Genomic DNA, 16,533 nt, shown 5'->3' with positions numbered 1-16,533 from the left:
AACTAAATTATTACCTGTTCTTAGAGACAGTTTACAAAAAGAAGTAAAAGTTGGGATATCTTCTCATTCTACACAAGGTTTTCTTTCATGACATAATTTTTCATCAAAGAAATACATGATCTCTTTTCCTTTCCATGTGTTGTTGCTTCTGTCAATAGCATATTCAAAAGTATTGGGATAAGAATTTAATCCACATCTCCAGGGATTTTGTAGGGATTTTTGAATTTATTTCTATTCTTTGCAAACCCTTCACCCACAAGCACCTCAACTGAGCTGTTTCTTAAAATTAATCTCTTTCTTGTATATTTTTTCTTTTAACAGCATTTTATTACAACATTCTAAATTACCACTTCAGAATCAGTTGAAATATTTCCAAATGGTCTTGTTACTCATTTTAAGATACCTTTATTATTTGAGTATCTAGATATACAATAAGCATTTTAACAACCTGAATGCTATTTTTACTAGATGATTTCCTTATTCATCAAACCTATCAATGATTATTGCAACCTTATATTTGATTGAGAATATACAGTTTAAGTAAACAAGTATTCATCTTTTGGAAATAAATTTTTAACATTTCCTGAGACATGTAATAAAGAGATGACTTTAAGGATGAAAAAATCCTTCTGTCCTGAATGCTTTCATACAGCTCCACAGAGCAACCCAAGATTCCACTCTCTGGAGTGGGCAGAACAGGACAGGTTTGATAATAACAGCTCAAGGAACACTGGCATGGAAGGCAAGAAGAAATAAGATGAGAGGTACAGAATCTGCCCTCCCCTGGAAACAACACAAAATATTCTGATATGCTTCTCTGCCCATTTGTATTATGCAAGTGTACAAACGGAAAAAATAACCTATGACTCAGAAGAGTACAACTGCATCAGGTTTCATAATCTACATAGGTTGTATACTAATAGCATTCAAACAACACTATATCAAACCGTCCTTAATAACCTCTCTGCTGCACATTTCTTTAGCTTACATTTATACCTGCTGAAATAATTACAGTAGTTCTAAAAATAATCTGAATCATTTTCTTAATAGCACAATTACTGCAGAATATTACATCCCATACTTGAGTAAAGAAAATATTATTCGATTCTATAATTGATAATTTGATTCCCCCTTTAGGGGGATACTACAGATAGTGGCGCATTTTGTAAATTGGGGAAGATATTTTTAAGGCAATAGAAAGCCTGTAGTATTATCTTGAAGCTGAAAATTAAACACACTATCTTTGCAGAAGAGAATGACGCTAGCACTACAGACAGAATCACAAACTACAGTTCTGAAGAAAATGTTTGAAGTTAGAGTTGGACCTTACCCCAGTAGGAGCCGACCCTATAACAAGACACCAAGGAGTTTCGAAAAGTTTGCTGCTCTTCCTTTTCAGGGACATTATGTCCAGCTTTGACACGATATCCATTCTGAAACAATTCTCCAAGAGACTTTTTACGCCTTCTAGTACTTTTATAGGTCTCTGTACGTGTTCCCCCAGAAGTGTTGTGGTAGACTAAAATCTTGCTAGGAATCATGACTACGTATCTTCAGCTTCAGGAACACTGAGCATAAGTAGTAATATGGTCCAGTCTTCAGTCACAGCATACAGTAATAGCAAATACAGCCAAATACTTCCCCCTTGCCTTTTTTTCCCCCTAATTCAGCATCAATGAAGAGAGGTGGCTGAGAGGTCTTTCTTTAATAAAACTGCCTTTTGAAAGAAGATTAATTTTACTGAATGCAGCATAATGCAAAGTTTACCTCTATGTGTTTACAAAAAGATAACTCAGTATAATCAAATCCATTTCTGTTACCGTGAAACAAACAGAATTAATTCAAATACAAAACTCAGCCCCCGAAAAACACTAGGAATATCACCAAGTGGATAGCCAAAGCACAAATCACAGAAGCAGACAGGCAGGCAGTGCAGATGCTGCTCTGATCCGTGATGTACTAGAGCTTAAAAGCCATCTTCTATCCGGATATTAGCACATAAGCTTCTTTCAGACACACCAAAGAACCACATCTGCCAACCCCAGACCCACAGAAGTGATGCCTTTCACTTGAATTGAGCAGGTACTCTTATAAACAGTAAGTTGATTAAAGTCACATACATAAAGGCCATTTTTACTATATTTTTTTTTCTTGGACATTTTTACATCACCTGTCTGCTGGTTAAAGCTAGTATGCAGAAGGCAGAGATCACAATCACTGTGCTCTTACACAATTTATCCCAGATGAAATAATAATAACAAAAACAACAACCCTTCCTCTAATCCCAGTTAATGACAACTCTACAGTACTGAAGAAAAACAAAAATCTTTAGTCATAAACCAAAAGTGTGACAAATAGAGCGCATCTGGTCTCTATGGAACATTTCCTCCGCAAGAATTCAAAAACAAACAAACAAAACATGTTTAGTCAGATTTTCTAAATGGGTCTCACTCAAGTAGAAAAAAAGATGTGAACAACTCTTTAAAGCAAAACATAATTAAGGTGAGTTACTACCTCTATGATATGCAACATCCTTTTGCAGTCAACTTTCCTGCTTTGAGTAGTTTGAATATAACATACAAGCCTCATCTTGAAACGCTTTATTTTCCAGGAGCAGGATTATCCTTCCTATTTTTGCCCCCCCAAGAGCCACAAAGATGTATATGCCAAAATGTATCAATACCATCTGGAGTACAACCAACGCAGGCATAAAAAGAGGCAGCACCAAGCATTTACAGGAAATGTGCACCATCTCCAGTCTTCAGACCTCAAAGTGTTTTGGAAATTTTATTAAAGTGTGTGAATGTCAGCTTTAGAAATGGGAAGAGTGTCCCACACAACCTCTGGTTTCAGTAATATGTAGTCAGGGAATCAGAGGCAAGTCACTTCTGTGACTTCTCTACACTGTAATCTTTAGATTTGTAAGAGCCTTAGCCATTCTTACAAACAGTCCAGTCATGTGGCCACTGCTGACAGGAACAAAATTTCATTCAACCTAGTGGGAAAAGTGTTTGACTCTGTACATATGCACATACAGGCATATACATAAAAGATCTGCACTTGATCACTTAAATCATTCCTCTCAAACAGAAAGGATTTTAAAGAGATAGTTCATAACCATGTTACTAATCACATCTTGTACTATTCAAAATTAAAGAACATTCTGTTTACTTTTTACCATAGAAGGGATAGTAATTTTCTCCCTTCTTCTATTTGACCTTGAACAGTATTATGATCTTGTTACCATCCAATTTTAAACCTATCATTAGAGTACATTATATTTAGTACAGAAAATGTTTGGATGCAGAATCCAGTTGCCTTTTAAGCCTTGAACATTTCTAAAATAGGTTAGTACCTCAGAAACAAATAACAATAGCAAGCTTTTTCATTTCATTTATGTAACTTATAATTTGGTCTTAGTGATTTGACAGTACTCCTTTAACTCTCCCTGCTCCCTAATACAGAGGATGACAGTCAGATTTTTATTGACCTTCACCCTTTTTGTTGAAATGAGCTTGCTGCTCTTACAAACAGTAAAATAAAGAAAAAAAATGACACAAATTGCAAATAAATCTAAAATAAACCTGAACCACAACTGAAAACTATGAATCTGAATTTCAGCAGCAGCAGGATGATGACATATCACGCTGAGTAGCAGTATTCAGCTAGAAAGAGTTTCACGAAGATATTTATATTACTTTCAACCCTCCGTAAGCAGAGATTTCTGATTTCCATTGGGATAGTTTTGGCATTTTGTTCTTCAATCTGATTGTGCAAGCCAGCTCGCTGTTTGTAGTGGGAGCAGCTATCTTCTCCACCATCTATATTATCTCTCCTAAATTGTGTGCAATGAAGTCAACATCCTCAAGGTCAATTTCAACAACAAATTTAAAATGCTTTAATTGAAAGGAATATTAATCAGTGCTTCGAGGAATGTATCACAGGATCATTATCTAGTCAAACAGTGAAATAAATTAAGTACCTTAGTATGCATCTAACTAAATCCTGCAATCTTCCCATGGCCAACCTTAGAGTATTGTATGTGTCTGCCACGGGAATTCAGGAGGTGACAGGACTGCGTGTTTGTGCATGTAAAAGCTATTCTAGTGGGCCACGTAGTTTTGTAGCACACTCTACATATTGACAGAATGATACAGTATCCATTCTGCCAAGCACTTAGTCCTCAAAAATTATACTAGTTGGTTAAGAAGGTAAAATTACAATTCAAACAAGTTCCTGAAGGAACACATGTATTACTTATCTCTCATTCTCAAATAAAACCTTAGGATGCTAAATCGCTTTCAGAAAGGACAGCATGGACAGGAAACAGAAACATGGTCACTGCATATGTAAATAACCTTTAGTACTCTATGGCTAAATAAAAAGTTAGTTTTAGGTTATACTGCTTAAGGCAATTCAGCAGTGAATGAACAATAGATCTTACAGGAAAACAAAAAAGAAAACAAAAAAGAAAACAAAAAGTCAATTTTATCTGCAGTCAGTCTACTTTGTAAAGGATGTATTATCCCTACAGATTGATGGTGGTTCCATTTTTAATGAAGAATGCAATGATTTCATATTTTTATATTTCAAGTTGTGCCACCCATCCTAGGTGCTGAAGCTCTTATTCAAAGATGACGCTTGTTTGGGGGAAGATACTAACTTCACAGTTTATCAATGACACATCTAAAGCAAGATGGCCCTTGAAATCAGATGCAATCTTAGTAAGCTATCCTTGCAGAGAGGTGTCACTGAAGGCGGGGAATTTGGAGATGGCTTTTCAAAATGCCCATTCCAACAAAGTATGAAGTACCTTAACTTCATGAGGAAATGACAAATTGGTATCCTGTATAATTTTCCCTGGCATTCACCAGGAACGAATTGCCCTAAACCAGGAATATACTATTCTGAGAGGCTGTAACCACAGGGCAAGAGAAGAGAACGCTAAGAACAAAGGCAAAGGAAGGACAAAGGCCAGATCTAAACCCTGACTCATGCTGCAGGACATTGTTTTAAAAATCAGAGCTGCAATTCTGCCAGTGTTTGTTCCTGTGAGTCACAGCACACAGACCGTAACTGTCAAGGAAAGCAATGGGCATACTACAAAATAAGATGCATAAAGAATTCACATATTTCTGTTCTAAATCACCTTGCATGATTTTCATCATCTTGGCCATGAAATCCTCTTTGGTTTTTGAACTGCACAAATAGTAAATGTTTAATTATGAAATATAGATTATGAAAATGATATACTTACAAAACAGTATATGCGATTAGGAGTCAAACACAAAAAGCCTTACAGTTTTCTGACCAGAAATATGCCAAACGCTTTATGACACATTTACCCTTGTTAAAGAGGAGGGACATCCTTTTACTCCTCATAGGGAATGATCCCTTTTGCATGGTGTAAATTTTTACTGTAATGACAAACAGAATATGTCATACCAACTGTCAGATTAGGGTATGAAGGTCTAAGGAAGTGAAGATCATGCTTTTCTTGCCATGTTTTAGGATATAGCTGTAACACAGATCTATACGTTATTCACCTATATCTCTTATTTCATCCCATGTCTGTATGAAAAAATGACCTTCACCTGTTTAGTTTCATATCACACTTAAATACAAAGTGTGAGGGTTGGAAGTTTCAATTCAGCAGTGAGGCTGAATCAAGAATAAATCCAGGAGAGTGAATAGCATTTAAGGCTTCTCTCTTCAAACTCATTTCAGATGGAAAATGCCTGTGATCTGCCTGCTGATAGGACAATTCTCAAGGAGTTTCTGGTGCACATAAAGATGCTGTAATAGACCAGATGACTAATTTAACAGAAATTAGCTAGCAATTAATAAAACAAAGTGAAAACTTCCATGCACTATCAGACTAGATTAGAATTCATGTCTAGAAGAATGTCCAATGCCAATGTTTTTTCTAGAAGACACCTTCTTCTAAATCTCAGTACATCATTTGCTATTTTCTGCTGATTGCAACATATTTCTTATGTTGCAAGTCATCCCTCCTTCATGCACTTGTCCATCTTCTACACATGGATTTCCAAAAGCAGGAGGAAGGATGACACAAGGAAGAAAGACCTAGCTTCTTCATTTTTTTTTTTCCTGAATGTGCTTACTTTTACAGTGATGTTATCCTCACTCTGCCCCTGGAATCAGGCTATTTCCTTTGAAAATGATTCAAGTTTGACTTTTGAAGTGGAGCAACTCAGATGTCCATTGACTGCCATTCCATTATGGCACACTGTCTGCCAACAAACCATTATAAACTTCACTGTCTTAAATCACAATTGCCCCAGTCACACATCTAGCCACTACTAAACACACAAATAATGTATCTCAAACTGTTGCTGAAATCTGAAAAAATAAATATAAAGGCTGTGAAAAAGGCAGAGAAAAAAATCTATATGGATGGTTTTAATATTTTATTTTTTTATTTTAGTATGTATGCTAACTCTAGCTCACCTCCAATTATTCTACTTCTGGAATACATATGATGATAATACATGAAATTATTATGCAATATCATACCTGAGGGGCTCCAGTGATGATAGAGTAGATTATCAGTGGCTGCTGCATGCACAGTGAAAGGCACTGGGGTATCTTTGCGGTACAACATGAGCGTACACAAATATAAGAACTCACACATGCAGTTCTGAAGAAAAATGTTTTCTGCAGCAAAGAGCTGATTAAAGAAAAACACGACCAGCAGCGGAGAAGACAAAAAAAAAAGTTAGTTTGTTTATACTGAGGAACAGATTAACTGGAGGGATAATGAAGAAATAACCACTGGAGAGATTTGAATACATCATAAACCTTATAATGCAATAAACTAAGCATTTTGCTCTCAGTTATGTTTATGAGGGACCACAATATTCTTTTTTAATATGCAGATTGTCATCTTCATATATTGTAACTTTAATATAAAACCTCTTGTAGAGCAACTTGACACTTTAAATAGGAAAAGGCCAATTAATTTATGCTAAGCCTCCATACAGTGATGCTAAAATATTGTTTTTAATAGAACTTGCACTCCTTATAGAAGGATGGTGAAGAAAATGCTGTGTACTAGATACATCCCTGTACAGCACACTTTCCTCTGTTTTATTCTGCAGAATCTGATTTACAAAGAAAGTAAAATAATTTTCTTGTATAAATGAACTGTAAGCAAAACAAGAGAAACAGGTTTAAAATATAACCAGAATATTTCAAAGAAAAAAGATATGTAAATTATTTAGAAAAGGTTGTTTTTGTAGGTTGAAATCCTTTTTTTTAAAAAAAAATAATAGACGCATTATTCTGTTTTTCATCTTTATCTGTCATCTGCTCTATCTGTATTAGGATCAAAGAAAAAAGCTGATAAGTCAAATAGGCTGTCTATCCAATATTTCTGCTTCTGACCTGAAGTAGCAGGAAGATTTTATAAGAAATCATATTTTTGGCAGAAAGCCTAAGCAATTTCAAAGACAAGATGAACTTGGATGGGTCGAACACAAAAACACCATGAAAATCCCTTTTCTTTTTTTTTTTTTTTTTCTTTTTGCCTTCATACCCTTTTATAACTATCAAATCTGAGAAGAAAGATTGTTAGATAGATTAACAGAGCAAAATGTTTCATAACTAATGTAAGCCTAAGTAATATCCAGAAATGTATTGTGATGATTTCAAAAAGAATTAAAAACTAAATGCCTGAATAAAAAGAGGGTAGTCCAAATCTTATTATAGCTAATTTAACAGTGCTCCACATTAAAAAAGCTTCCTGAACAGAAGCAGCTGGGGAAAGCAGCAGAAAGATTGAAAACCATTAAAATCTAAAGAACAAGCAAACATTGCCCTCTAAGCATCGTTAGCTTTATTGGTAAAGACTTTCTGGCAAGTTGTCAGGTACAGCACTGCAGTACAAGTTGTTATGGTGAAGTCAATAACTTCAGAGACACCTTTGTGATGCCCTTCCATTTATGGACCTGATATATGTATTTCCTCTGCTGCGTTTTTAGTTCATTATTTAAAATTTGAGATAGTATGAGACTAAATGCTGCTGCAGGTGACACCAAAGTTAATTAAGGCGAAATGTCTAAAGGCCAATAGAGAATCAGAAATGTCTTGCATAATGTGCATGCTGATTTTAAATATAGAAGAACTATTGAATTCTAGAGGTTCAAAAATTGGCGCAAATCATACAGCAATACTTGGTTCAAACAGTATAAAACTCTACCAGATGCTACAAGGAAAGAGGAACAGGAAAGAAAGAAAGGTATAGATAGTTTCATTTTTTCCTTCCTTAATAATTTCCAAGTAACTTAAGGTAATATTTTTTACTGAAATCTGCATTTCCCTCCAATTTTCCAGTTTTGATAGCCAAAAATATAAAAACTGAACCTGGGAGCCTACAAACAGGTGTTTGTGATAACTACATTGCGAGAAGCCACAAATTTAAAGAAAATTCTTAAAGACAAAACAACCAAAAGGTCATGTACTATGTTAAAATGTTGCAAAACAGTGCATATCTATTGTCTGCCTTCTAATGCCTTGTATCAGTGCATAGTATTTGTAGAAAATGAAGTTTGTGTAAATTCTTTAACTTTGTCACAAAAGTATTCCTACTATAAGTATTCCTTCTATAAGTATTGTGCTTGTTCCTAGATATACAATTATTCTTCTGCTTTTAAAATTGTGGCTCTATAAAGTATCAGTGAAATTCAAGCAGTTTTATATATAAACATATACTGAAGACTAACAGGAATAATGAAGATCTGGGAAAAAGCTCTTTTCAAGTATCATTTTCTAAAGTCTTCAAAAATACAACATGTCAAGATATGTGTGAGAAACAAAGTAAATGTAGTTTTCCACACTCAGGACTGGTACTGAGTAATTCCATTCCTTAACTGGAAATAGGAGCTTTCCTTTTTTCTCTTTCCTCCATGACGAATAAATTCTCGTGACAATTGCATCGCTTTTTTCTCAGTGAATCAGGATTGATAACCTTGAAAACATTTGTAATTTTTAGGAGGACTAAGAATATTGGTGAAACAATTTTCAACTTTTAGTTTCTTGTCAACAATTCATTGTGATCACTTGTATTGTGCAAGTAATCATATTAGTAATTCCGCAACGTGTCAATTGAGTAAATAAAATCAGGGAAAAAAATAGCAGAATCTAACCTGTTCTCCCAGAATATGCACCTAAATAAAAAACGAAGATTATTTTACTTATAACCATTCTTTATAGACGTAAGAACCATCTCTGTGCATCACTGCTCATGGATAACAAAGAACATAGTGCATACAGAAAACCACTCTGTACAATCCCAAAGTATAACTTTTGAATCAGATCCACTTCCAGCTAAAAGGTTTTGAGTGATACTTTTAATGGGGTGACTACCTAGAGAACAATTTCAGATTTTAGGATGTTTTTTTTTGAATGATAAATTAGAGTTCAGTAATGACAAACTCTGTTATTTGTGACATTTTGAGGAATTTCAAGAAGAAAAATGTATATACGTTGCTGCTGACTGAACTTTAGAATCCCGTCACCTATCCAGTGAAACACTAGAATTTGCAAAATCCTAATTTCTTAATACTGAATGCCACAAAGATCATTACCAAACTGATGAGTAACTTCCTCAGTTAAATTCAAAAATCCTTTGAAAGGAGGGATTCTTGTCACATAGGCGCTCTGAGGAGGAAGAAAGGAGCAGAGATTTTGGTGGACTTTGAAAGCTGGATAAACTAAGTTGCAAGGGACAGCAGTAGGCAAGAAAGAACAACAAATCATAATTAAGGGAATAGAAACAAACACTGGACAGATTTCTTGTATAATGCTTTAATCCTACTAATAACAATGCTCTTTTTGAAAGCTGCTGTATCAGTGATTATAGTCACACGCTTGAGAGAAAGACAACCTACTGGCGGTGAACTGAACACCTGCCTCTCAGAAAAATTAACATGAGTCAAGAAATCTTGAGGAAAGGGAGGTTTAATGACTTGAGGGATCTGTTCTTCTGATGACCACAAAAGTATGAGGGGTACTGCAGGACCTAAAACTGTAACACAGCAGATTTCTCTCATACAGACACTGAGAGGGCCGCAAGACCCTTGTCAGAAAGGATCAGAATCAGGATGAAAAGAAAGTACAGAATCTATTCAAAAAAGAAAGAGTGTCTCTTGTCAGTCCCAGCACATTATTAGTGTGCTTACATGAACATGGTGATTTGTTTAGGGGAGTCACTGTAGGAAATTGTGTTTGGAAGACTGTGTCTATGAAAGCTGAACGAAGGCATTACTAAAAGATTGATTATGCTACTGTTTTAAAAATTGTAAACACTAAGCACTGAAAATACAAAGAAGGTGAAAAGGTCTTGAATAAATCATCCTCTGTAATAACATTACTCAAATTCAAGATATTAAGAAAACAGCTACCAGGAAACTAGTGAAACACTATGTCAGAGGAAAAAAAACCTACCGAGTAATTCAATACCATCAGACACAAAAGAACAAAGCAGCATTTTCCAGGGTCAGGAGTGTGTAACATATAACTATTGGACATGCAGAGCATCATAATCTAGATGTTTCCCATAGACAGTAAGAAAACTATGCAAGATGCTGGGAGACCACATGGTCAAAGGGGAGAAATAAAGAATCTTCTTATTGAGAGGTCCTAGAAAAATTGTACTTGTCACTATTACAAACTCAGAAATCGTCTACAGGCTTGGCAGCACAGGTATACTTGTTGTGTGTTCTGTACTATGATAAATAATTATAATTTCCACAAGAAACTGCATAGGCTAACATGTCTTAGAGCTAAGATGAGAACCCACTAGGCAAGTAAAAATTTTCCAATAATTGTCAGTCAGAATGGAGTGCGCCTTGGTTACAGGCTGCAGAAAATGTGGAAGACATCTGATTATTAATTTTATGCAATGATCTTTTTGGACATTTTACATAGCACTTTAAATACTCATCATGAAAAAGAATAAAAAATCCATATAATATATCAAAGATAATATAAGTGATAATATAATATAATATTCAAGATAATATAAGTGAACACCAGAGCCCCTAAGCAGTATGAGGGTTTTGCTCTTGTGCAATATTATTCCACATTCTGTTGAGACACAGCATTGCAACATCTGAGTGGTCTTCATTTCAGCAGAAGGGTCGTAATCTCAGTTTGAAAGGCCACTGAAACCATTAGACCACCCACAAAAGTTGTTAGAAAGTAATAAAACTGATAATAAAGATAAAAGGAAAAATATGGCAATGCCTTTCTTACTAAATCTAGATTTTGAGATCATGACATCTAATCTATTTTGATTAGATAAAAAGAGACCCAAAGAGAAGAAAATTACACAGTATCTTCAATAAAAATACAAGGTGTTTAGTTAATAAACAAGAGAAATAGTAATGATCTTCAGCATAAATCCCATATATTTGATGATATGATTCTAGCACTATCCTAGTAAGAGTATGACTGAACAAAATATGAAAGAAACAGCATAAAACAAATATTATTAACAACTTGGAATTTAGTAGAGAAAGATTGTATTGTCCTATAGCAAAATTACATTTTGTGTTTCTCAAACATTACATTTAGAACACAATGATCATGGATATTTATGGATCAATGTCCAGAAGACATGGGATAGAACATTAACCTCTCAGAGCTCTAAGAGACTTGTATTGATTAAGATACTCTAAAGAGGCCAAAAATTCTTGCTTTCTATATAAAACAAACACGATGCAGTCCTTCCAGTGAGTTACTGTTGCCACATCATAAAACAAAGAGTTTCCAGAGTGATTTTCAGTTAATATTCTCACACTCGTTTGAAAATATTTGAAGTATATAAGGAAATGATACTGTTAAGGAAAGAGAAGTAGTGCACATACAAAAATATATGAAATACAATTTTCTTAGGATACTTAGCAGAATTTACCTCCCATTAAGTATGCAAATAAATTCCATTAAATAACACAAATAAAATTACATTGTATGCTTTAATGTGGTAGAAAATATACTAGCTTCGTAAAAACTTGCCCTGGAAAAATATAATTATTGTAGAATTTGAACATGCATTCAAAGCTGTTGCCAATAGATGGCAGAAATGCACAATACTTAACCAACAAGAACACTGAAAATGATTAAAAGTTTATGATGCTAAGGAAGGATTTTGACACCTGTAGATGTATTAAGATGTAGATGTATTAAGAGAGGAAATTATTTTAAGGTTTTGAAACTTGTAGGTCCTCTATCTCACTGATAACACTACAATTCAATTTTCAGAGCACTTCTTTGTGCCACAATAATTAAGATACTGCTTAAAGTTTCATTAAAAAATACATATTTTCCAAAATGTACAAGATGTTCTGAGAATTCAAATATGGTTTTAGGCCAAATTGTTCTGTGGTGCTTACGTCACAAAGTCTACAGGGTTTTGAAATAAATGTGGTTTTCCATGTCTGTTTTGCTCACACAAATTTCTAAGTAACAGCAGCTATTTCATCATGAAACACACTCACTGGATGGCCAGGAGTCATTTGCCTTATCATCTTAAGGCATCTGAAACAAACAGTCACTCTGTTTTTTCTCTTATCCCATCTATCTATTTCCATTAACAATAAAGGCAAATTAGTACATTCTCTGAATCACAAAACTAGCTGCTTGCAAGACACATTGGAAGCGCTCTTCGCAGACAATGAAGGGATGCTATTTTTTTAGATAGATAGATTCATAGATTAGATAGATTCATAGATTTAGATAGATTCATATCCAAAAGAACTTGGCATGTCTGTAAGGGGGCAGGCAGAATTTAGATAGAATTCGAGTAAGGAGAGAAAAAAAATATTCCCTCCTTAATGAAGTACATTAACCAGCCATCTCTATGCTGTGCATGTTCGCATTCTTTGTCTTCCTTCTCTTTCCCAGTATAAATCTTGAATTATCCTCCGAATAATATTATTGTTTCAACAGTACCTTAGACTAAAGGGAATCTCAGGGAAGATGATGATGGTAAAACCATCAATGTATTGTACTACAACACATTAGTAAGCAGTTTCTAGCATTCCAAACAGTTGAACAAACCAATCACTGAAAAGATATGTCAGGAAAAGGAAATAGGTTTAATATATCTTCTGTATCTTTGACTACTGTAACTCAGTGATAAACAAGAGAATATCAAGTTGATACAATTTTATATTTATTTAAGTAGTCCTATGGCTAATTGTTCCTCAGCCGCATGTGCTTGCAAAAATGAGGGCTACTTCCTTACTTTCTTAATCTTCCTCTATCAATACCATTCTGTGAAAGCAACTTATTCCAATAGAGTCTGCCCATAAAAATCAATACTTTCTTTTTCATAAGCATGAAAGTGCATGACCAAAGGTTCATTTTTTCCATTAACCATTTAACCATTTCAGTTATGTAAAGTTCCTTTGCCACAAGAGAGGAAAAAATAACTGGTAAAAAAAAAAGTTAAAATATATTTCTGTAAGTGATCCTTTATTTTATTCTCCTGCCATTTAAATGTAAAACTTTTAAACTGACTGTTGTCTTTAGTTTTCAAAAACAATTAGTGGCTATAATTCTGGAGAAACGTAGCCTTATACAGCTGTTAAATGGTGTGGTCAAATATGTTGACTAAAGACAACACATTTGAAAAGGACATAATTTTTTAGGGCCTAGATTTCAGGGCTTTTTTTTTTTTTTTTTTTTTAACCAAATAAAAACTCCAAAATTTGGCCTTAATTTTATGCAAGTAGACAAACATGCAATTTGTACAAGCAACTTAAAATATCTCATTAAAGGTGCTCTATTTTCAACCATTCTTTTTTGGTCCATTTTGCTTCGTTCTGTATACCTTTTTATTTGTAGCATATTATTTTCTACTGTCATCTCAGCAAATCCCATACAAAGATTAAGCCTAGTAACATCTAAGCAAATCTTTTAAATCCATTATTTCAATGAATTAAAAAAGTTAGCTACATTAGTTCAAAATATGAAGAAATTTTGTTGATTTCATTATTGACAATGATTCATGGCAATACAGTTCAACGAATGAACGCTCTGGTTTGTCTTGTGAGGTTGTAAATTGGGACAATTACACCACAAGAACTATTTATTAGAAACATCCCCATATTGGACCCTACTTCCAATATCAGGAGCTCAATTATGTTAATGAGTGAACGGGCCTAGCAAGTGCTTTGTCTGACATGACCTACCTGTCTGTGTAAACAGCTGTGACGGATATGCTCCTTCCCCAGCTCATCCTGACTTCTCACACGTAGCCCTGTTCAGGTGTTAACTACCACATTATCTGATCCTGGTAGTTGCCTCCCTGATTTCTTCCCCCACCCAGACATCAACCATCAATAACAGTCCTGATGGCCCTATCCTGATGGGGAGATAAGGCTAACTGTGAGTACATCAGCCAACAGTCACTTCTGAATTGAAAGAATGACTATCAGTCAATCATCTTATCCCATAAATACGGAGACAGCCCAAGAGCCCATTGAGCTCTCCTTGCACGGCAGCGGGCTGCACGCTGGGATCTCCCCTTGAGCAGGGACGCCTCTCAAGGATACTCCTCGAGGTTAAGAGATCCTTCCCACTACAGATTTGTGGTAAGTGACTATAGCGCGCCTTTCTCTTCCTGAACTTGTAAACTTTACTTGGTAAGTGTGCACAAATCCCTTAGTCATAAACCGTTGACCAGGTCTGGGACTAGGACTGGATTCAGCCGCACCCAGACTCCTCTCAGAAGGAGTTTGGAAAGCAAGGGGGTCCAGTCTGAACCTCGTGACCCAACGGGAGGGTGTCCTTGATAATTCTGTGTATATCTTGAACCTCCATGCAGTAACTAATAAGTGACCTTGCCATAGAATCTCGTGAAACCATTGTCATTACCAATAAAACCTATTCCTATTTTTTTCCCGTGAGTGAAGTGCATTGTGTCACTCACCCCCCACCACCACTCGTTCCGTGACAACAGCCCAATGACTGCAAAAAACAAGCTTTGGTAACATTCTTCTGCTCACATGATGGCACAAAGCAAAGAAATGCTTTATAAAAAATATGTCAAGTTTAAGTATTTTGATAACAGTTATATAGAAAAAAAACTATTTTACTCACCAAGCCAACTTCTGTTTAAATATACTGACACAAACACTGGGGGAACTGTGAAGAAATCTACTACTGAGTTAACTTCAAGCCAGAACCACAGCTTGTCATTGGCTGCTATGAACTGGAAAAGAAAAAAAAAAAAAGAAAAAAAAGGGGGGGGGGGGGGAAGGAGAGGGAGGGAAAAAAAAATTGTACACTTGTTAGTTGCAAGCAGATGCAGTATTTTCCATCTGAAGAATAAACACTTAAGAGAGTGCTGATGCTGTTAGATCAGTCCAAACAAGACAATGGCTCTCACGAGAAATAATTCTATATTTTGTATTACTTCATAACCACACTGATATTAAAATGAGAGGCCTAACTAAAGCAACAGAGCATTTATCATTACAAAACACTTTAGTAGTAGTCACACCCTGTACTACTATTATTCAGAGCCTTCAAATATCTGATAGTTTTAAAATAATCCCCAGCATTAATCACCAAGCTGACTTCTGAAGGCCTAAATCAGAGCTAGTGCATCAACTTCAGTACCTTGGATTATAGTGTCGACAAGGCCATTTCTCTCTGCTGACAATGAAGCCTAGAGAAACTGTCTAACGTAGATGCCTACGACATTATTGTGTGCCTGCTACTAACATCTGCACACTGGTAAGAGGAATGCCAAAGGAAGGCCAGACAATTATTTGTACTCAAGAAATAATCATAAAATACACTTTATATAAGTATAAAATATAAATGTATAGAAATACAGAGTTTAGTGCATCACAAAGATGCACCATTGCATCACAATGAAGTAATTTTTCTCAGGTAAGACCTAGAACTTGGACTAAAGTACTTAAGAATCATAATTGTATTTTTGAATTATACATGACATTCATTGCATTTCATACATAGGAGTATGTATGAGGATAGGAGTATTTGCTAACTATTTAATCACTTTAATCTTCCAGCTTCTAGGATTAATTCAAAACATCGTTTAATGAAAAATGTAAAATGAGCATGATGCGTACCAACTACTGGAAAAGGGCCCCTACTAATGCCAAAAATATTGAAGTCAAAATTAGTTAAATTTAGTTAAAACAAAAATAAACTTTATGTTTGCAATACGAACTGCCCTTGCCTCCTAGGAGACTAGATTTTAAATAATCTGGCATTTTACTTTTCCATGATACTCAATTAACGTCAAAGCTCCAGCATGAAAAATTGAACAAAGAATATCTAGTTTCAACAGAAATTTAAAATCTCAAGCTGTTGAATTCAGAAACAGTCATCATATTTGGAGCCAAAAGTTCTTCCAGATCACAGAAAATAATTTTCATGGCCTGTAATGATTAGAAAACAGCTTTTTCTAATCAGTGTTTTATCTTTAAAGCACAACTTTTAGCCTTTCAAAAGGTTAAGTTTACTTGTTAT

The 16,533-nt window shown here is 35.0% G+C and overlaps 1 protein-coding gene across 17 annotated transcripts in view; it reads right to left on the bottom strand.

Moving 5' to 3' along the window:
* Window positions 1–16,533, bottom strand: part of KCNMA1 (potassium calcium-activated channel subfamily M alpha 1) — a 432,171-nt gene that overhangs the window by 162,752 nt on the left and 252,886 nt on the right. For all 17 annotated transcript variants that reach the window (XM_088526419.1, XM_088526403.1, XM_088526411.1 and 14 more), the window contains exon 5: window positions 15,130–15,241. In XM_088526419.1, coding sequence (XP_088382545.1) covers window positions 15,130–15,241 — 112 coding nt within the window. The remainder of the gene's footprint in view (window positions 1–15,129; window positions 15,242–16,533) is intronic.

This window comes from Tinamus guttatus, unplaced genomic scaffold (assembly GCF_059628265.1).
Source record: "Tinamus guttatus ecotype Peru unplaced genomic scaffold, ASM5962826v1 Tinamus_guttatus_pri_ptg000246l, whole genome shotgun sequence".
Taxonomy (NCBI): domain Eukaryota; kingdom Metazoa; phylum Chordata; class Aves; order Tinamiformes; family Tinamidae; genus Tinamus; species Tinamus guttatus.
Note: the sequence above shows the minus strand (reverse complement) of the source record. Positions and strands in the feature narration are given on the sequence as shown.